The sequence below is a fragment of the Balaenoptera borealis genome (assembly GCF_965194805.1).
Source record: "Balaenoptera borealis genome assembly, chromosome: 11".
Classification (NCBI taxonomy): domain Eukaryota; kingdom Metazoa; phylum Chordata; class Mammalia; order Artiodactyla; family Balaenopteridae; genus Balaenoptera; species Balaenoptera borealis.
The window spans coordinates 71051947-71075214 of NC_138868.1; the positions used below are offsets into that span (position 1 = coordinate 71051947).

At 36.5% G+C, this 23268-nt stretch overlaps 1 protein-coding gene across 13 annotated transcripts in view; it reads left to right on the top strand.

The window, feature by feature from the left end:
- Positions 1-1015: 1015 nt before the first annotated feature.
- Positions 1016-23268, top strand: part of CEP295 (centrosomal protein 295) — a 48066-nt gene continuing 25813 nt past the window's right edge. For 9 of the 13 annotated variants that reach the window (XR_014231113.1, XM_082339863.1, XM_082339867.1 and 6 more), the window contains exons 1-9: positions 1016-1159; positions 5046-5185; positions 6281-6481; positions 7618-7742; positions 8449-8542; positions 10826-10921; positions 19581-19721; positions 22152-22335; positions 22551-22718. Coding sequence is in view for 11 of the 13 variants with exons in the window: in XM_082339863.1 (XP_082195989.1) it covers positions 1024-1159; positions 5046-5185; positions 6281-6481; positions 7618-7742; positions 8449-8542; positions 10826-10921; positions 19581-19721; positions 22152-22335; positions 22551-22718 (1285 nt within the window). In the remaining 2 variants the exon portion in view is untranslated. Of the gene's footprint in view, positions 1160-3220; positions 3256-4440; positions 4460-5045; positions 5186-6280; positions 6482-7617; positions 7743-8448; positions 8543-10825; positions 10922-19580; positions 19722-22151; positions 22336-22550; positions 22719-23268 lie in introns of those variants that run through there. The other 4 variants (XM_082339870.1, XM_082339871.1, XM_082339865.1 and 1 more) reach the window with 4 other exon arrangements.

Here is a 23268-nt window from a genome sequence, read left to right on the forward strand (position 1 = left end):
TCCTCTGACTTCTCCACAACGAAGCCAGATCTGATCATATCAGCAACTTCCCTCTCCCCAACTCCCCATTTTCTAATTCTTTGATTCCTGGTATGTTTCACCCTCTAGACTACAAAATCTAGGATGGGGTCATAATCCATTCACCCTCATCTCCCCTGCACCTAGCACACTGTACTTGGCACATAATAGGTGCTCAGTAAATATGAACCCACGCTCACCCCCTTTCTGACTCTCCGTTATTTACAGCAGATAAATCCTTGACATGTTCTAGGTGTGGCAGACCTCTGGAGAACAGAGTATCATGATACGGTACACTGTTGCACGAGTTGAAAGCTATCAGAAAATAACTGCAAAATCAACGTATCTACTAAACAAAAACAGACTCACAGACATAGAGAACAGACTAGTGGTTGGGGGGGCAGGGTAGGGGAGGGAATGAATGGGAATCTGGGATTAGCAGAGACAAACTATTATATATAGGCTGGATAAACAACAAGGTCCTACTGTATAGCACAGGGAACTATATTCAATATCCTGTGACAAAGCATAACGGAAAAGAATACGATAAAGAATATATGTGAATAACCGAGTCACTTTGCTGTACAAAAGAAATTAACACATTGTAAATCAACCATACTTCAATAAAATTTTTAAAAAACAAAAAAATAACTGCACCTTAATAGTACCACATGAATTGCATAGTCAGTACACAAAAGGATGCATATCCCAAGGAATCTTCATGATGGCACTAAAGACTAACGTCACCCTCATGGCTCTGGGTAAACGTGTTCCCCTTTCCGGACCTCTGTTCTCGATCTGCCAAATGAGCACGCTGTGAGAGGTGAGGTTAAGCCCATAAGCCGCCCGCGATGTGAGAAATGACCGGGCCGACGGAGGGCCTGCGCGTGCGCGTGCGCGTGCGCCGGGAACGGGCTTTCCGGCGCGGCAGTCCCGGCGGCCACCGGAGGAGGCGGGACGAGGCGGGTTCCCGCGGTTCCTCCGCGCCATTGGCGGGCGGTTTGAATGACGGAAGTGACGGGGGCACGGCGATGGCCGCCACACAGGCGCACAAACGGCTGTTGGGAGGCTTCTGTGTGGCGGCCGCCGAGACCTTCTCTGTCTGAGCCGCGGTTCCTGAGTCCGGGGTCCCGTTTCCCGGGTGAGTGACGGCCGCGGGCGTGCACGACTCCCCGAGGCCGGGAACCGGGAGTGTGCTCCGGATGAAGGGGGTGCCGCGGACGCAGCGCGGCCCGCGGTTCTCCGGCCTCGGCGGGCCGCGGGCCCCGGCTGGGGTCGGGCAGGCGGCCGGGAGGAGCGTCGGCGCAGCGGGCACGCGCGTCCCGACCCAGACCCGCCTGCTTCGTGCGAGAGGCCACTCCGGGGCCTTTGGCGCGGGTGGCTTTGCGCGTTCTCCCGGGATCGGGTCTCGCGGGGTCCCTGAGCTTCCAAGTCAGGGCGGCCGGGAGGGCCTTCGCGGTTGCTACTGCGAACGCTTCTGGCTGCGTCCTGCCCACCCTGCCCCCAGGTCACCTGCGGCGTGGCCTCAATCCTGGTAGCCGTTTAAGAGCACTGCCTGGAATTGTTTCATGCAGAGAGCGTACTCTCTCTCGGTGTCTCTCACCTTTAATTTCTTAGATGTTAAGCCCTGCCACAAACCCGAGCTTTTACAACAGTGGGGAATTTTGAATCTTTAATATTTAGAAAATATTTGGCAGTGTATATTCGTTAAGTCACATAATCATCAGAACAACCTGTTGGACACGATACTGTGATTCCCCTTATATAGTTTAAGGAAACGAGACCAAAGTGACTTAAGGGTCTTCCTTCTTTAAAGTGGTAGTGTTGGGCCTTGAACCCAGATCTTCTAAGTCTGGTGTATGTGATTACGATGTGCCCGCTGCCATTTAATCCTCAGGACAAAGTCTTGCAAGATAAGTAGCATCACCTTTACTATTTGTTAGTTACAGTATATACAATTTGAAAATCCATATTGATATGAATAAATACTAAAGTGAGGGAATGGGGGAAACTCTTTCTTACAGCAGGATTCCAGTTGGTAAGTGTAGAAGGAATAATGGAAATAGAGAATACCTTTTGACAAATGCCTTAGTAATTGTTTCAGGCAGTCCTCAATGGATACTAAATTTAGTTGGTAGAAGTATGGTGAGGAACATGATATTTATATAGCCTCAACTATCTCTCCACCAAATACTTAAAAAGGAAAAGTAGTATCTACAGTGGATAAACGTGTTAGACACCTCCTTAATCAAGTGATCAAAATTCGCATCATGTTAACATCATTTACCTCCTGGTGTGATGCACTGAGAAGGGTGCCTAGTGACTTCTGCAGTGATCTTGGCAAAAATGCATAACCTTAGTCCAAACACAAGAAGGGATTAAACACATCCAAATTGAGGGACAGTCTGCAAAATAACTGACTGGCATCTTTTAAAAATGTCAAGATCTTGAGTGGGGAAAAAAAAAACAGACTGAGGAAGGTCTCAGATTAGAGGAGTTGAAGGAGGCAAAACAACCTTGGCAGCCATTAGAACGTAATTCATAGACCCTCAGCCCCGGTGTTCTGAAATCTGTTTGCACGGATGCCTTCCCTGGACTGCTCCTAGTTAATGACTGAGCCTGGTATGGATGTGAAGGCAGGCCCGTTCCTAAGACACAAGGGATTCTGGCTTAAGGACTCCCCAGAAGACTTGCTGAACCTTCCTTAGACTGCGTGGCAGTCTAAGAGGCATCTATCCAACTTTCCCTCCCTCCTTCACTCAGTGTCTGATTTGCATGGAAGTCTGAAATGCTCCCATCTTTTACCAGCTCCCTCCCCATTTTCCCTCAACACAGAATTTCCCCTAATAAAATCTTTGTGGGTTTCATCCCATCTTGGCATCTTGGAGGACCCAGAGTAACACAACAGTCAAAGGATATGTTTCCCTTGGCTTGGGTCCTGGTCCAGAAAATGGACATTAGTGGGATAATTGACGAAATTTGAATGCTGTCTGTAGATTAGTTAAAAAGTATTGTGCTAGTGTTAATTTCCTGGTTTTGGTCACTGCACTATGGTTGACATTTAGAGAAGCTGGGAATTCTAAGTCAAATTATTTCCAAATAAGTTTAAAAATTAGGAAAATGATATACAAGAGAAAACAGTTATTCTATCACATGTTAGGTAAAAATAACAAGTGTATTATGTTTTCCTGTAATCCTCTAGGAACTGAAATGGATGGATACTCAAAACACTGAAAAGTTAAGTTTTTTTCTTTTTCATTGAGGTTTAACTTAGAATTAAATACACAAACCTAAGTGTACTGTTTGAGGAATCCTTACATACGTATACACCTGTTACACTTGTGTAAAACCATCATACGGATTAAAATATGGACTATTTCTAGTACTCCAGCAGGCTCCTTTGTGTCCCGCCTTCTCAGTAGTCTCCAGAAAGGTGATCGACCCCTATTTTAACCTCTTTTATCATGGATTGGTCTTCCTTGTTTTTGAATTTCATGTAAATGGAATTTTATGTCTCTTTTTTGCTTTTTTTCCCTTGGTACTATGTCTGTGGGACTTATCAGAAATTAGTTTTAATCGTTTGAATATGAGTGATTTTTCAGAGACCTTCAGACAAATGAATAAAGATGCATTGTGAAGACAATTTAATCTTGCTCAATTTTTTCTTCTTTGTTTAGTTCTTACCTGTTTTTCAGTCCCCACTCGCAAAAAATACTGGCTTAAACAAAATTTTCCTCACTCCATATATTTTAGCATTTCAGAAAGTTAGGAGCCATATGGAGTAAGAAAACAGGATTCTTCCCTTGGTTCTGCCAGTAGATATTGTCACTTAGGTCAAGTCCTTTAACTTAAGAGGCCTTTGTTTCTTCTTGTCTAAAGTAAGGGGAACAATTGGCACTTTTCCAAAGTTTTGTGAGTACATTACGAAGGCCTTGTGAGTATCAGCTGAGTGGGCTGCACTGGAAAAGATTAATCCTCTTTTGGCATCAGATTGTAACAGTGACCACATATATGTATGTAGCACTTTACATGAATTAACTCATTGAATGAGTCATTCATTCATTCAGTCAACACACTGAAGGACCTGCTTACATGCAAGGCACTGTTTATAGGCTATGCACATAAAACCATGAATAAGATCATTCCTGCCCTCATTGAGCTTACATTTTGGTGGAGAATTCATTGAGAAAGTACTAGTTCCTATTAGATAACCCGAAATTCTTCTGGCTGCTGTTTTTACACCTGAGTGAAAGCAGTATCTATCCATAGCATGTGAAATAATGCCTGGTAGTTGTTATTCATTGTTATTATTTTAATTTGAATATTAAAACTAAAAAAAAAAAACTAGAGCCTCTGTCCTTTAATTGTTAGGAATCTAACTAGAAAGGGCAAGCTGTAATTGATGAAAAATGAGAGGAAGGTGATACCAAGATAGCATAAGGTTAGTCCCCATATGAATGTGAAGGTAATATTCGTTATAGGTGGGCAAGTCAGGAATGGGTGGTAGGTGGGTGGAGCAAGAATCACTGGAGGGCAGCTTCAAGGAGAAGTGGTGCTTAAGTTAGCTTCAGAAAGGGAATTCCCTGGTGGTCCAGTGGTTAGGACTCTGCACTTCCATTGCAGGGGGGCCCAGATTCGATCCCTGGTCGGGGAACTAAGATCCCACATGCCGCGGCGCATCTAAGCCCACGTGCTGCAATTACTGAGCCTGCGCACCACAACTACAGAGCCCTTGCACCACACCTGCTGAGCCCTCACTCTCTGGAGCCTGTGCACTACAACTAGAGATAAGCCCGCACGGCACAACAAAGAGCCCTCGCACTGCAACGAAAGATCCCATGTGCTGCAACTAAGACCTGACGCAGCCAAAAAAAAAATTGCTATTTGTAGATACATTGGACTTAGTTTACCCAAATTATTTTATTTGCAAGTACACAACCCTTTAAATGGTAAAAAATATTAATATGAATTTTTAAAATTAATCTTTGCTGCCCTATTTTAATAGATATATATTTTTTAAAAATCAGAACCTTCATATTTAAAGTACTACATGAAAATGAAAAGAAAGGTGGTGAATGCCACCGGCAAGCTGAGATTGAGTCCTAACGAGGAAGCCTTCATTTTGAAGGAAGATTATGAAAGAAGACGAAAACTAAGATTGCTACAGGTAAGATTTATTTGGAACATAGTGTCAAATTCTTTGTCTTCCCCAGATTATCAGTATTTTTTACATTAGAGTGTTTTAAATAAAATGTCGCATTTAACAGTCTTTTCTGGCTGTACAAGAGCCCTGGTTCTTGTGTATTAACTAGTTTTGGAACATTTGAAAAGTATGATGAAACAGTAAATAAATTGAAGAAGAGTTTGAGGATAAGGACTGACTCAATAATTATTAGGAAATAGTTCATTTTCTGAGATTATTAAATATTTAGCAATATTTTTCTGTTCTTCTTTATTTATATATATATATATATATATATATATATATATATATATATATATATATAAAACGTATATAGGCAATATTTATTTCCCAAGATCTTCCCCCAAATAAATTTGCAGAATACATCATCTGACATAAAGGCAAAAAAAAAAACCCAAAAAACAAAAAAAACCCAAACAAAAAAACCTATGAGTCAATACAAAAACATAGGCAAACCCCCCAACACCATTGCTGAAAATAGTTCATTTTAAAAATCATATGTAACTGATGAAGATTTAAGCAAGAATATTAGAATGACTTTGAAGAAGATTTACTGGAAAGATTATTACCTACTGAAATAAATTTATTCAGAAGTTGTCTATTCTTCTCTAGAAGTCTTTTTAGAGTAACGTAGTTAAGTCTTTGTGAAACATTTTAGGTGCCATTCTGTCTAGAATTGGGGATGATGTGTCGCAGATACGGAATTCTCATCTAGATCTTTCTGTACTTGTCTGGGCTATAAATTTTATTGAATCATGCTTACCAGTTTAGCCTCTTGTATGTTATTAGAATGATAATGGCAGTCCGATTAGATCTCTGGGGAAGGAACATAATTGCTAATCAGGGAACTTTAGAAGTAGTCTTGAGATTTTAATTTTTCCTCCATCACTTGGATTTTCTGCTTTAAATAGGCCTTATCTAATATAATGTGAATATTCAGGAGAATTGATGTAGCTAATACCTAAAGAGAATTCATTTAAGTTCCTGTTTCCAAATAGCTTTTCAAAAAAGTTGAAGGAAGCCTCTTTTCATAAAATGTGTTAAATACTCATCCTTCAGGTTCGAGAACAAGAAAGAGATATTGCTTTACAAATAAGAGAAGATATAAAACAGAGGAGAAATCAGCAACTCACTCGTTTGGCAGAAGAACTAAGGACAGAATGGGAGGAATCACAAACTCAGAAAATAAAGAACTTGGAAAAACTGTATTTGGCAAGTTTAAGAAATATGGGAGAGGGGCATCAACAAGCCAAAGAAAATGTAAGTGAGCACTTATTTGACTACCTGCCTGTGGTAGTGACACTTGTTAAAAGCAGATTACAGTTGTTAGACACTTATAAAAATGTTTTCATGTATAGAATTTGCTGTGGGCAGCCCGAACTTTTTTGTAAATTTAATATAATTTAAGAATTCTGCTAGGTTCATTTCCTAGTAAGAGTCCTGTCAAGGATAATCTGTTTCCAATGATGTTTAAGTTAACATTATTCTCTAACAAATTTATGGTTACCAAAGGGGGAAGGTGGGGGGGATAAATTAGGAAGTTGGGATTCATATATACACAGTACTATATATAAAATAGATAACCAACAATGACCTAGTGGATGGCACAGGAAACTATACTCAATATTTTGTAATAACCTATAAAGGAAAAGAATCTGAACAAGAATATATATATGTATATAACTGAATCACTGTGCTGTATACCTGAAACTAACACAACATTGTAAATCAACTATACTTCAATTAAAAAAAACATTATTCTCTTCCAGTCCTTAACTATCTGTGTAAATAAAATAGTAACTATTCATTTCAAGCATTTTGGACAGATTCAGTGGAGTGAATTCAGATTTCTGGTTTCATTTTCATTATCATTCATTATTCCTCATACCTCCAAAACGTGTAGTGGAATGTGTATACACTTGAGTTCATTCACAGACAGTAAAAATTCTTTGATGACTTTCACAAAGGCAAAGTAGAAATTAACTCAGTATTTAAGACTGCTCCCTGACCTTATTTTGTTGTTTATTGTGCTTTATGGTTGGAAAATGCTAGATTGTGGTCCCAGAGGTAGTCACACAAAATAAACAAGCTGGGTTCCAAAGAAGGCACGTCTTTGTTACCAAACTTTTAGGGAATAAGAGAACTCTTTAAAGAATGTGGCAATCAAAATATTCTCGGTCCCTGGTTTTAGTTTGTGTTTTTTAGTAATAGCCATAAGTTCTGACATCAGATTTTTGTAGCTTTATTTATGCCATCATTAATTTTGTGCTTTAGTGCAGTGTTTCATTTGAATATACCTTCATGATTTTTGCCCTTACTGGGTACCACCCATATTATCATATATTTGACATTTTAATCCTGTTTAACATGACATTTTAAGTAATATTTGTTTTTAGGAGCCTGATTTAAATGCTCTGGCACACCGGGCAGCAGAAAGAAAAAAAAAAGCAGAAATGAGGCATAAAGAGGCTCTGAAAGTACAGAAAAATCAAAAAGAAATGTTAATGAAACAAAAAACCTGGTAAAGTAATAGTGATTTTTTACCATATTCTCCACTGAAACTGATATGGCTGGAAGTAAAGGGTACATTGGATACTTAAAGTCAGTATATCCATTGTGTTTGTTAAACTTGGTTTAAAATACTGCAGTGGGGGAGTGGTTGCTTAGATGAACATACTAACAAATGAGCTTTCTCTTCTAGTCTGACTGTAGTAGCCATTACTAAGTTTCTGGAGAAATGTATTACTAGTTTAGAATGCAAATCAACCAAAATCTGTCTGCTTCTGATATAAAAAGAAAAAAATCAGTGCAATTATGAACATTAAAAGAGGTTGTAGACTCTTTGCAAGTCATTGATGAGATTTTTGCATGTTGTAAAAATGAAAGAGCATGTTACTAGTCAGCAGTGGTCATTTTATACAGTGGCCCATCTTTATCGATAATTTCTAGTTTTTTTACTCTAAATTATTCTCAACTAAAGAGCATTAGGTGTTTGTTGGGTCACTCCCCATTGTGGAGCTTTATATCTTTAGATATACCTCTTTCACTTGGTAAACATCTTTTTACCTGTCCACTGTGTGTAGACTCTTTATTAAACAGCATATTGAGCCTGTGGGATCAGACTGGAGGATTTCTTGAGATTGTAATGGCTTTTATATTCTTAACCCTAAGAGTTGTACTGTAATATTATCTGAGAGATTAATTTATGACATCTTGTGTTTTTTAAGGCATATAAAAGCTCGAAAAGAGGCACTGCTTGCGGAAAAAGAGAGATCTGCCAAAATTACAAGTCTGCCACCTCCTCCTCCAACTCTTTTTGAGGTGAATTAGTTTGAGGATTGGAGCTAGGTTATAATAATTCTTCTTTACTATTAGAATTCAGTGTAGGTCAAAATACCATTTGTATTAATTTTTAACTGTACAGGTAACACATATCTAGAATATTTAAAAATAATCCTAGATATCATTTTACCTATGAATACTTTAGTATGTATCTCTGATGTATAAGGACTTTTTAAAAAGCACAATACTAATATAATATTGTTCTCAATATAATCTAATACCCAGTCTGTGTTCAGTTTTCCTCAGTTGTCTCAAAAATTTCTTTTGTTGTTTGAAAAACTATAATTTTTTTATTTTATTGGGAAAGAAAAGGATTATTTGCCCTAAAGACTTTCCTACATTCAAGATTTGACTATTGTAAATAGTTACCATTTTACAGATAAAGAAATTAGGTTCAGATAAATTAATAAATTTACACAAGATTATGTAAAGTGATAAGAGAGGCCTGTTTCTTTATGGGAGTAATGTGTTTGATTTTGTGATCTGAGCTTATTTTTTTTAAAAAACATTTAACTTATTAAGCAGAAATTAACTTTGAAAGGTCTTGCCTCTCGTTCAGATTATCTTGTTATGGTTATTAAAATGGCTAGTTTGGATGATTATCAAAATTACATAGTTATTTTTATCAAAAAAGTTAAGTAGAAGTAAAAAAAAAAAATACACATACAGGGATATCTAATTTAGTTGTATAGACAAGTGTATTTTATGTATGTATGATCAGCCTAAGTACCAGATATTCTTGTCTTAAGCCTCTGGTTTTGTCAGCCTTCCTGCTTTTATGTTGAGCCATCTGCCATGTGACATTGGATCCAACAAGATCCAAATGGAAAAGGCAGATTTCAGCCACTCCCTCAGTACCTTGTTAAAAGGCAGGCAGTATTTTATCCATGTTTTTTTGATTACTTTTGTCATAATTCCTAATGTTCCTAACAAGCCAAGGTCAAAAATTTAAAGCAAGCAAAACATTGTCTGTGTAAGTGATTTGGCAAATATGCATTATATGTAAAAGTGTGGTTGTACTTTTTTCCCCCAACTTTTTATTATGAAATTTTTCAAAATACAGAGAAGTTAAAAGAAGAGTACAAAGGAACAGCTGTTTGCATTGTGTGTAGATTTCAAATGGTTGTGTATACATTTGAATGAATAAATATATACATATGAATGTAGATTGTAGAGATTGCATTTCACCCTGTATACTTCAGCATGCCTTTGCTAGAATAAGGACATTCTCTTATGCAACCACAATATCACACTAAGAAAATTTACCAGGATCCAGTCAAGGTTTACCTGTTGCTTCTGCTTGCTTTGTCTCTTGGTCTCTGTCAATGTGAAACATTATCTCCCCCAACCCTAGCCAACATTTTATTTCAGAATTTTTGAATAGACTAGACTAGTTTCTTATATTCTGTATTTCTCTGATGTGGTTATGTGACTACAAGAGATCTCCATTATAAAGGTATATTGTTCTCTTTTCAATTGCCAAGTAATCTGGGAAATGATACTTTGGCACCAAATAGGTACCTATCACCCTTCTACATTTATTCATTGGCCTACTTCTGTTAGACAGAAGAAGAGAGAACTTTCTCTTATCAGTGATTATGAACCACCATAACCAGATGATCAAACTTAGAATCAATAATAGCAGAGCACCTTGCCATTATGTGCCTCCTAATATCATGTAGTAAACTGTACAGCATCACCTATTCAGTATTCTTGTTTAAATATAATCTGGGGCTTCCCTGGTGGCGCAGTGGTTAAGCATCCGCCTGACAATGCAGGAGACATAGGTTCAAGCCCTGGTCCGGGAAGATCCCACGTGCCACGGAGCAACTAAGCCCATGCGCCACAACTACTGAGCCTGTGCTCTAGAGCCTGTGAGCCACAACTGCTGAGCCCGTGTGCCACAACTACTGAAGCCCACGTGCCTAGAGCCCTTGCTGCCAATAAGAGAAGCCACCACAGTGAGAAAGCTGCGCACCGCAACGAAGACTAGCCCCTGCTTGCCGCAATTAGAGAAAGTCCACACAGCAAAGACCCAGTGCGGCCAAAAATAAAAATAAATAAAATAAATTTATAAAAAAAAAAAAAAAAAAGAAATCTGACTTTTAAACCTAAATTCCAGCTTAATGGAAATACAGTGCATGATCTCATGAAAAAAAAGAATAACTGATTAAAATACAAAATTATTTTTTCACTGGATCCTGCTTTAAATGAAAATTAATACTTTTAACCTAACAGTCTATTTTCTGTTTCATTTTTCAGAACATTGAAGTAAAGAAAACTTCTAATGTGAAAACCAATAGTTCTACCTACCATCATCTTTATACTTTTGTTAATAGAGAGGTGGACACAAAGCAGGTGATTGACTGTTTTTTCGTGACCCTCACTTTATTATTTCTCTGTTCATTGAATTGAGTTATATCTTTGTTCTATGTATATTCTCAGATATCAAAATTTGAACAGCTCTACCAACCATATTAGGGTAATAGTGATAAAAAAAACTTAAATATGCTTTGAATTATGATGTCATGTTTAATATGAATGCTGATTTAACATGAAAGAAAAGAGTTGGCTACTTAAACAGTTATATTTTAAAATAGTTTTTTTTTTTTACCATAAAACTTTTTTTGACATAAAAGTAATACATACTCTCTGAAAATTTGAAACTATACACATAGGCGCAAACTAGGAAAAACATCCATGATTCCATCACCAAAAAGTAATGCAGTTAATACATTAATGGATTTGTTATAGTGTTTATGTATAAACATATACACACACTTTTCAAAACATGATTTTTAATAGCTACTTAATATTTCATTATAGAATTTATTTAACCATTCTATTGGGTTTTTTTTTGCTTCATAATTGCAAACATAATCATCTTGCACATTTTGTCTACAGCTCTGTTTAGAATAGATTCCTAGAGAGAAATTATAGGTTCCAAACTGTATAACATTTGATAACAGATATTTAATACAGATCATTAAATTGCCTTTTAAATAGCATCAGCAACATATGAAAATGGCCATTTTATCATACCCTTGTCTGTATGAAATGTTGTGGTTTAAAAATTGTCAGTCTTAAGAGTGACAAATGATTATCACTCCTTCTTATAATTGCTATTTCTTTGTAACAGTGGGTTTTCACTTTTTTCATATTAGATATATCTGTCTACTAGGAATATAAACTTTCATAGTATAGCATTCGTGTGGCGGTTAGAATTCAACAAATTCCGTAATAGCAGGTCAGTATTCAGTCAAGACATGAGATGAGTATTATCATAGAATTAACTTCTTTTTTTTTTTTTCCTGAATTCTTGAATTTTATTTATGTTTTTATACAGCAGGTTCTTATTAGTTATCCATTTTATACGTATTGGTGTATATATGTCAATCCCAATCTCCCAGTTCATCCCACCACCACCACCCCCCCCGCCACTTTCCCCCCTTGTTGTCCATACGTTTGTTCTCTACATCTGTGTCTCAATTTCTGCCCTGCAAACCAGTTCATCTGTACCATTTTTCTAGGTTCCACATATACGCGTTAACATACGATATTTGTTTTTCTCTTTCTGACTTACTTCACTCTGTATGACAGTCTCTAGATCCAACCACGTCTCTACAGATGACCCAATTTCGTTCCTTTTTATATAGCTAAGTAATATTCCATTGTATATATGTATCACATCTTCTTTATCCATTCGTCTGTCGATGGGCATTTAGGTTGCTTCCATGACCTGGCTATTGTAAATAGTGCTGCAGTGAACATTGGGGTGCATGTGTCTTTCTGAATTATGGTTTTCTCAGGGTATATGCCCAGTAGTGGGATTGCTGGGTCATATGGTAATTCTATTTTTAGTTTTTTAAGGAACCTCCATACTGTTCTCCATAGTGACTATCAATTTACATTCCCACCAACAGTGCAAGAGGGTTCCCTTTTCTCCACACCCTCTCCAACATTTGTTGTTTGTAGATTTTCTGATGATGCCCATTCTAACTGGTGTGAGGTGATACCTCATTGTAGTTTTGATTTGCATTTCTCTAATAATTAGTGATGGTGAGCAGTTTTTCATGTGCTTCTTGGCCATCTGTATGTCCTCTTTGGAAAAATGTCTATTTAGGTCTTCTGCCCATTTTTGGATTGGGTTGTTTGTTTTTTTAATATTGAGCTGCATGAGCTGTTTATATATTTTGGAGATTAATCCTTTGTCCATTGATTCGTTTGCAAATATTATCTCCCATTCTGAGGGTTATCTTTTCGTCTTGTTTGTAGTTTCCTTTGCTGTGCAAAAGCTTTTAAGTTTCATTAGGGCCCATTTGTTTACTTTTGGTTTTTTTTCCATTATTCTAGGAGGTGTATCACAAAAGACCTTACTGTGATTTATGTCAAAGAGTGTTCTTCCTATGTTTTCCTCTAAGAGTTTTAGAGTGTCCAGAGTCCAGACTTACATTTAGGTCTCTCATCCATTTTGAGTTTATTTTTGCGTATGGTGTTAGGGAGTGATCTAATTTCATTCTTTTACATGTAGCTGTCCAGTTTTCCCAGCACCACTTACTGAAGAGGCTGTCTTTTCTCCATTGTGTATCCTTGCCTCCTTTGTCATAGATTAGTTGACCATAGGTGCGTGAATTTATCTCTGGACTTTCTATCCTGTTCCATTGATCTATATTTCTGTTTTTGTGCCAGTACCATATTGTCTTGATTAGGGTAGCTTTATAGTATAGTCTGAAGTCAGGGAGTCTGATTCCTCCAGCTCTGTTTTTTTTCCTCAAGACTGCTTTGGCTATTCAGGGTCTTTTGTGTCTCCATACAAATTTTAAGATTTTTTGTTCTAGTTCTGTAAAAAATGCCATTGGTAATTTGATAGGGATTGCATTGAATCTGTAGATTGCTTTCAGTAGTACAGTCATTTTCACAATATTGATTCCTCCAATCCAGGAACATGGTATGTCTCTCCATCTGTTTGTATCATCTTTAATTTCTTTCTTCAGTGTCTTACAGTTTTCTGCATACAGGTCTTTTGTCTCCCTAGGTAGGTTTATTCCTAGGTATTTTATTCTTTTTGTTGCAGTGGTAAATGGGAGTGTTTCCTTAATTTCTCTTTCAGATTTTTCATCATTAGTATATAGGAATGCAAGAGATTTCTGTGCATTAATTTTGTATCCTACAACTTTACCAAATTCTTTGATTAGCTCTGGTAGTTTTCTGGTGGCATCTGTAGGATTCTCTATGTATAGTGTCATGTCATCTGCAAACAGTGACAGTTTTACTTCTTCTTTTCCAATTTGTATTCCTTTTATTTTTCTTCTCTGATTGACGTGGCTAGGACTTCCAAAACTATGTTGAATAATAGTGGTGAGAGTATGGTGTTAGGGAGTGTTGTAATCCTTTTCTTGTTCCTGATCTTAGAGGAAATGCTTTCAGTTTTTCACCATTGAGAATGATGTTTGCTGTGGGTTTGTCGTATATGGCCTTTATTATGTTGAGGTAGGTTCCCTCTATGCCCACTTTCTAGAGAGTTTTTATCATAAATGGGTATTGAGTTTTGTCAAATGCTTTTTCTGCATCTATTGAGATTATCATATGGTTTTCATCCTTCAATTTGTTAATATGGTGTATCACATTGATTGACTTGCGTATATTGAAGAATCCTTGCATCCCTGGGATAAATCCCACTTGATCATGGTGTATGATCCTTTTAATGTGTTGTTGGATTCTGTTTGCTAGTATTTTGTTGAGGATTTTTGCATCTATATTCATCAGTGATATTGGTCTGTAATTTTCTTTTTTTGTAGTATCTTTGTCTGGTTTTGGTATCAGGGTGATGGTGGCCTCAGAGAATGAGTTTGGGAGTGTTCCTTCCTCTGCAAGTTCTTGGAAGAGTTTGAGAAGGGTAGGTGTTAGCTCTTCTCTAAATGTTTGGTAGAATTCACCTGTGAAGCCATCTGGTCCTGGACTTTGTTGGAAGATTTTTAATCACAGTTTCAATTTCATTACTTGTGATTTGTCTGTTCATATTTCCTATTTCTTCCTGGTTCAGTGTTGGAAGGTTATACCTTTCTAAGAATTTGTCCATTTCTTCCAGGTTGTCCATTTTATTGGCATAGAGTTGCTTGTAGTAGTCTCTTATGATGCTTTGTATTTCTGTGGTGTCCATTGTAACTTCTCCTTTTTCATTTCTAATTTTATTGATTTGAGTCCTCTCCCCCTTTTTCTTGATGAGTCTGGCTAATGGTTTATCAATTTTGTTTATTTTCTGAAAGAACCAGATTTTAGTTTTATTGATCTTTGCTACTGTTTTCTTTGTTTCTATTTCATTTATTTCTGCTCTGATCTTTATGATTTCTTTCCTTCTACTAACTTTGGGTTTTGTTTGTTCTTCATTCCCTAGTTCCTTTAGGTGTAAGGTTAAATTGTTTATTTGAGATGTTTGTTGTTTCTTGAGGTAGGATTGTATTGCTATAAACTTCCCTCTTAGAACTGCTTTTGCTGCATCCCATAGGTTTTGGATTGCCGTGTTTTCATTGTCATTTGTCTCTAGGTATTTTTTGATTTCCTCTTTGATTTCTTCAGTGATCTCTTGGATATTTAGTAATGTATTGTTTAGCCTCCATGTGTTTGTGTTTTTTAAGTTTTTTTCCCTGTAATTGATTTCTAATCTCATAGCGTTGTGGTCAGAAAAGATGCTTGATATGATTTCAATTTTCTTAAATTTACTGAGGCTTGATTTGTGACCCAAAGTGTCATCTATCCTGGAGAATGTTCCGTGAGCACTTGAGAAGAAAGTGTAATCTTCTGTTTTTGGATGGAATGTCCTATAAATATCAATTAAATCTATCTGGTGTATTGTGTCATTTAAAGCTTGTGTTTCCTTATTAATTTTCTGCTTGGATGATCTGTCCATTGGTGTAAGTGAGGTGTTAAAGTCCCCCAGTCTTGTGTGTTACTGTTGATTTCCTCTTCTATAGCTGTTAGCAGTTGCCTTATGTATTGAGGTGCTCCTACGTTGGGTGCATGTATATTTATAATTGTTATATCTTCTTCTTGGATTGATCCCTTGATCATTATGTAGTGTCCTTCCTTGTCTCTTGTAACATTCTCTATTTTAAAGTCTATTTTATCTGATATGAGTATTGCTACTCCAGCTTTCTTTTGATTTCATTTGCATGGAATATCTTTTTCCATCCCCTCACTTTCAGTCTGTATGTGTCCCTAGGTCTGAAGTGGGTCTCTTGTAGACAGCATATATATGGGTCTGGTTTTTGTATCCATTCAGCGAGCCTGTGTCTTTTGGTGGGAGCATTTAATCCATTCACATTTAAGGTATTATAGATATGTATGTTCCTATTACCATTTTCTTAATTGTTTTGGGGTTTTTTTTGTAGGTCCTTTTCTTTTCTTGTGTTTCCCACTTAGAGAAGTTCCTTTAACATTTGTTGTAGAGCTGGTTTGGTGGTGCTGAATTCTCTTAGCTTTTACTTGTCTGTAAAGCTTTTGATTTCTCCATCAAATCTGAATGAGATCTTTGCTGGGTAGAGTAATCTTGGTTGTAGATTCTTCCCTTTCATCACTTTAAATATGTCATGCCACTCCCTTCTGGTTTGTAGAGTTTCTGCTGATAAATCAGCTGTTAACCTTATGGGAGTTCCCTTGTATGTTATTTATCATTTTTCACTTGTTGCTTTCAATAATTCTTTTTTGTCTTTAATTTTTGCCAATTTGATTACTATGTGTCTTGGTGTGTTTCTCCTTGGGTTTATCCTGTATGGGACTCTCTGTGCTTCCTGGACTTGTGGCTATTTCCTTTCCCGTGTTAGGGACGTTTTTGAAAAAAATCTCTTCAAATATTTTCTCGGGTCCTGTCTCTCTCTCTTCTCCTTCTGCGACCCCTATAATGCGAATGTTGTTGCGTTTAATGTTGTCCCAGGGGTCTCTTGGCTGTCTCCATTCATTTTCATTCTTTTTTCTTTATTCTGTTTCACAGCAGTGAATTCCACCATTCTGTCTTCCAGGTCACTTATCTGTTCTTCTGCCTCAGTTATTCTGCTATTTATTCCTTCTAGTGTATTTTTCATTTCATTATTGTATTGTTCATCTCTGTTTGTTTGTTCTTTAATTCTTCTAGGTCTTTGTTAAACATTTCTTGCATCTTCTCGATCTTTGCCTCCATTCTTTTTCCGAGGTCCTGGATCATCTTCACTATCATTATACTGAATTCTTTTTCTGGAAGGTTGCCTATCTCCACTTCATTTAGGTGTTTATCTGGGGTTTTATCTTGTTCCTTCATCCGGTACATAGCCCTCTGCCTTTTCATCTTGTCTGTCTTTCTGTGCATGTCATCATAGAATTAACTTCTAGGAAATAAGAGTAAATATTTAAACTTGTTTAAAATTGTAAAATATTATTACAAGGTCAGTATTTTATAATACAGGAATAATAACTTCCATCTATTGCTAACTTGCTTTTGTCCTATATGTTTGTCCACTTCACTAAAACATTGTTTTTACATATATTTTTACAGTATTAAATAAATGTTTAATACTAAGATTGATGAAGAAAGACATTTTTCTTCTAGCTATAATATAGGGTGCCACTGATGGTATCACAGTAAGTTATTAAACTTTCCTGTTTGACAGTAACTAAAAGACCTACCTTCTCTTCAATTTCTGGACTTGAAGAATATATCAGTAGTTATAATGCAGTTTTATAAAAACAGTCACACAAGCTAAAGCATTCTGGTATTTTCTTTTATTTGCTTCCTCACACCATCACTTAGGAAAAATCAGTCCTTAAACCTTGGGTTTAAAATGGGACAGTGGAGCAATGTGCTTGGTTTTCCATATAACAAATCTCTGCATTTTCATTTGCATCTAAGCTTATTTCACATGCACAATAATTTAGAATCTTTCTTGGAGTAGAATAATAGGATTTTTACAGCAGGTATTATATAAAAAATACTTGCACTCTTGGCATACATTTTAGTTATTCCTTCAGCTGCTTTCTCCAAATGAGCTACTTTTTGTTCAGTCAGCCTTTTAACATGTAAGAGTTGCTATCATGTTTTGTTTGAATATCTTGATAAACTGGTTCTAAAATTTCTTGTATGTTATAAAATTTGTCTTTGAAGAAGAATGATGAAATTGACCTGCTGTATTCCTACTTAGAGCCAGTTATTCTCTAAATTTTGTTTTATGCTACATTTACGTTCTATACACACAATTAAACAAAACTTCGTATGCTTGAAATTTCTGAATTACTCGTGCCCCTCATCCTGTTTGTTCCTTTGTCAGCAACAGTTAGCACAGCACTTGTTAAAATGGATTTTTCATCCTAGAAGTATTTTTCCAATCAGGTCCATTATATTGTTTGTTGTGAGACCCAGAAATGTCAGCAGACAAGCAGAAACACTTAAATTCAATTTACAATGCTGTCATACTTAAGATAAGTCTAATGTAGAAGATGCAGAAGTAGCATATTTAATAATCACATTGTTTTGTGCACTGCAGATTACAGTTCATGGAAAAGATTTTCAGAAACATGTTTTCTAAAAAGAATTTTTTGCTTGGGATTCACGGTTTTTGCAAATTTCACATATCTTTTGAGTTCAACTGCTAAAAATGGAATCTAACTATTATTTCAACCAGATTTTTGTTTAAAGTTTTAATTGTATTGACATAAATTTTTAAGGGATTGTCTTTCTAAAACATTCTTGTAAAATCTTGTTTTGACATTGGGCAGTCAGATTAAAACTTGTTTGGGGTACCTAATTTTTCTCTAACCCTTTATTTACTTGATATTCTTTATATACCTCATTATATCTGGACTGAACATGTTTATTATACACATTGTATGTTTTGAAGTTCTTCCTTCCCTTCAAAGTTTGGTTTACCAAAATTGACATTCTGCTTTTAGTTCACCCCCACATGATGTGAAGAATTCTCAAATAACTTTTTTCTTGAAAATCTCATGGCCTAAATGAAATGAAATGTTGCTCCTAAAGATTATTTTATTTAATGTTATGCGTTAATGCAATCTGACCTGTGTTTATTTAGATTTGCATAAATATTTATTAGCTCCAAAGGGATTTAATATTTTTCATACACTTGTTTGGCCAGTGCACCCTTTTTTTTTTTTTTTTGGCCGCACCCAGCAGCATGTGGGGATCTTAATTCCCCGACCAGAGTTCGAACTCACACCCCCTGAAGTGGAAATGTGGAATCTTTAACCACTGGACCACCAGGGAAGTTCCTACTCTTTCTGAATACGTTAACTGTCTCTTTACCTATTTATCTCACTGAGAGTTACAAATAATTTTAGATATATAGTTTACAGTTTTCATGGTCATTATTGTTTCACTTGACTAATTATCAACATATAAAATATATGAGTTTTACTTAAAGTTGTATTTGGAATGGTTACCTATATTTGAAAGTGAATGTTTATGTATAATACACGTTGTGTGTCCTCCCACATTTGATATTACTGTTATGTCAATGAGATGGTGGCTCACTGTGCAACCACATAATCATTGATTATGCATAAGTTCTAGGAAGCCAGAAATTATATTAAAGTAAGTGTTTTGGTGATTTGGCTTTCCTGAGGCTGAAGCCTAGCTGCACATTTTGGCTAAAAACCAAAGACAAATCTTAGTGCTTCCCCAAATGGCTTACATGACCTTCAATGTTTGTGGTTTCTTAACTACTAGCTTTGCAGGTGTTTACCTTTCAACACTGTTGTTTTAATAGAATTTCTTAAAAAAATGATGGAAGAATGTATTTGGATGAGCATAGTGTACTCTGCTTTAAAATGAACAACGTGTAAAACTTTACACTAACAATTTGACTTTTTTCATACGTACATGCTGTTGATAATTGTGGGCATTTCAAACTATAGCTTGTTATCATTTAATTCGATATAAGTAGAAAAACATGATTTTAAGGTTGTTTTGTTTTTTAGTTATCACTTTGTTTCACACTTTACTTAATTATCTAAAATGTTACTGATTGACTGCTAGCCAGATCCTCATTTGGCTGCTAAAGAAGAGGCTAAAAGATTGGAAGAACTACAGAAACAAGCAGCAGAAGAGAGACTGGAGCAGTGTGAGAAGGCACATGCACGGGGTTTCCAAGCAATGAAAAAGATCCATTTGGCTCAAGTAAGAATTAAATTCTGGCTGTGACCACTACTGATGGCCTTAGCGATGGCACTGTAAAACTTAACTGATAGTGAACAGGCTTAGAGGACGTAGTTGTGAAGAATGGGAAAATATTCTCTCTGATTCGTGTCATTTCAAGCTTCCCAACTTGCTTTTACCTCCTGTTTCAAATTCAGGTTGGGTGAAGCTGTTCTCATTTCTCTTCTAAAATTTTTACTGATGAATGTATTAAAAGTTTAATATTTTAATCAGTCTATAAATAGCCCAAGAAGAAATTAATCACTTTTCTAATTTAATTATTTGAATTGCATTTGTGCTTTGCAGATTTTAAGATTCGATTCATTAAATATTTATTGAGCAAAGCACTTGTTGGCTTTGCAGAATATTGATTCAAAGGTAGAGTCATGATCCTTGCTGTCAAGGAGCTTTGACTTTGTTGCAGAGCTGTAAAATATGTATCGTGCAAACTGGCTTTGTAGTCACAGCTTTACATCTGTCTTGCTTATTGTTCAGTGTTTATTCTTGAAACAGCATAAAAATGATTGATCTTTTTAGAAATCTGTATTTGACTAATGCATTTAGATGTTTCAAACATTCATCTGAAGAATGAGTTTTTAAGTACTTCTATGGGAATTAAGTGCCTTAAAATTCTTTTGTATGGTTTGAACTGAATTATGACCTTCTCCCTTAAATTTTTAGTTTTTATTAACTAGGGGTAAGTTATGATTATCATAACTTACCCCTAGTTAATAAAAACTAAAAGATGAAAATTATGGGTAATAATTCAGACATTCAGTTATTTTACGTTCAGTTACTTACTGAATGTAAAATAACTGAATGTCTGAATTATTACCCATAATTTTCATCTAAGATTTAAACCTATAGGGAAAAAAAAAAGTATGAAAAAAGCAGTTGGTAAACAGAGCACATTCTTCCATAAATCAGAAGTGTTTAGTGGTTAAGAAAGTGGACTCCGTGGTCAGTCTTCCTGGATTTTCCTCCCTTCTTCACTACGTAGCTATTTGATTACAGGCAAGTTACCTAACCTCTCGAGTTCTGTTTCATCATCTGTTTTATGAGGGTTAAATGAGTTTAGTAAAGCCCTTAGAACTGTGCCTAGAATTTCATAAGCTCACAGTGTCAGTGGTCATAGTAGTTGTTATAAATAATTCAAGTAGAATAATATGCCACACTTTCAGTGAGCCAGAAATAGTATGCTTATTCAAATAACTTTGAAGTTAATTTAATGATATGGTTTGAATCTTAATATGAAAAATGAATTTGTTCATAATTTGATTCTTTTCAAGGTCGGGCAAAAAAAAAACTCATCTCCAAATGACAAAATATTTACAAATAGGTAGTGTGTAATCACTTAACAGAAACTTTGTTATACAGGCTCTCTACCTTTTTCTAGACTGTATCTCTTACACAAGAATGGTCTGCAATACATAGAGAGGATTTCCTTTTCCCTGTTTGAACCTTTTTGCTGCAGACCCTATTGTGCCCTGGGATCTTACTTCCTGCTATATTGTGTTGTATTTGGCCTCTACGTGCCTCTCCAACTTTACCTTTTTTCCTTAACCATCCCTGCCCTCCATACCCTATCTATAATGAACCTTGTACTCTCTCTGACTGCCCATGCCTTCATCTGCATAATTCCGTGCTGGAGTTGTTATTTCTTACTTGTACTCCTCCTCCTTCACCCATTCATATCTGGCTAACTCCTCATCCCGGGGGTGAGAGGTCTTCCCTTATCCCCCCCTCCTTATCCTCCACCACCAAATTTAAGTTAGATAACTTCACTAAAACATTGTGCTTAAACTTTCATATTTGCCAGACTCTTTAAACTTAAAAGAGATACGTACAAATCCCCTTTAATCTTGAGGACTCATAAGAGTGTGGAGTAACAAGAAATATCTGTTAAGCCACAGTTACCCTGGCTGGGTCTTGGTGCTCACCTGAGACTGGTGACTGCTGCTGGCTGTGTGGAGGGCTGGAACAAAGTACAGTGCAGGAGCGGTGGCAGCTTAGTTGGAATGTAGCTTCGTGACTGTCCTGAGGAAGACCTGTGCCTGGCAGACACTTTGAAGCTCTGTGGCCTAACCAGAGCCATCTTCTCGTAGTACTTACTAGCATCATACGGTTGACCCTGGCACTGTATGGGTCCACTTATACCCACATATTTTCCCATAGTAAATACTGTGGTATTGCATGGTCCATGGTTGGTTGAATCTGCGGATGTGGAGGAACCGCGGGTGTGGAGGGCCGACGCTTAATTAGTGTCTTTGTGTTTGAACAAATGGTAGAGGAGCGGAGGGTACTAGAGTCCCTGTCTTCATGATTTCTCCACTCTTCCCTCACTATTCATGTTACTATCCACTGTCCAAAGTGTGTTACTCAATTGTTAATTAATTCTCTTTATTCTTGAAGAATCAGGAGAAACTAATGAAAGAACTCAAACAGCTACAACAAGAGGACCTGGCACGCAGGAGACAGATGGTATCACGGATGCCACCACAACTAGTTGAACTTCCATACAAACGCAGTGAAATGAAAGATGATTGGCAGAGAGAGCTAGAATTTGCCTTTGAAGACATGTACAATGCAGACAGGAGTAAGATATTTTCAGTAAACTTTCAACAATGCTTTGAAACATTTTGGTGGGAAAATACATTTGTCTTGAAGCAGTTTTTATTTTGAAATGAGTTCTCAGTTTGAAAGAGGCTCTCATATTTTAGACTTTAAACTATGATGGTCTTTAAAATTTTATGCTCAAGTTCTTCGTAGTCATTTTGGAATGGAAACATGTCTCTGTATTTCTTTATTGAGAGATGAAAGGAAACCTGATTTTGCACCTTGAACCAGAGCCTCTGCCCACTGTGACTGATCAGATCCAAGATGAAGAACTGGACCTTTCAATGGAACAAGAAATTTCGGGGGAGACTGAAAACATTCCAGTGACAGAAGCTGAAACAATATGTTCTAGTGAAGCAGACGGTAAAAACTTCTGAGCTGAATATTGCAGTATTTCATAGGAAAAAAATGCTAATCATTTGCCAACAGTTAGGAAAGTCTGGTCTCATTTAAGTGCAAACAGTGACTAATACTCATGGGAGTGATAGGAGGAGGAAACTTCAGATTTCCATCACTAAAGATCCTTTTCATTTACATAGGAGGAATGTTATTTTATTTATATGAATATACAGTCTAAAGATTTTTAGGTTAAGTTAGATGATCAATTTTGAATTCATTTGAAAGGCCAGCATTTTTTTTTTTTTTTTAAGACTTTGATCAAATCACCAGAAATCCTACCGTATTAATTACTGCTAGGCACTTCATGTATAATGATGATCAGGACAAACTTTGGTCTCTTTTCTAAACTTCATCTCTATCTCCACCATTGTGAATTTTTTCACTTGGTTGTTGCACAGGTACTTAGAACTTGGTGTCTGACAATAAATTTATCATCTTCTCTTGCCTACTGAAACCTTATCTTCCTGCCTTCCTCATGTTAGTGATGATACCACAGTCTGCAGTAATCCAAACC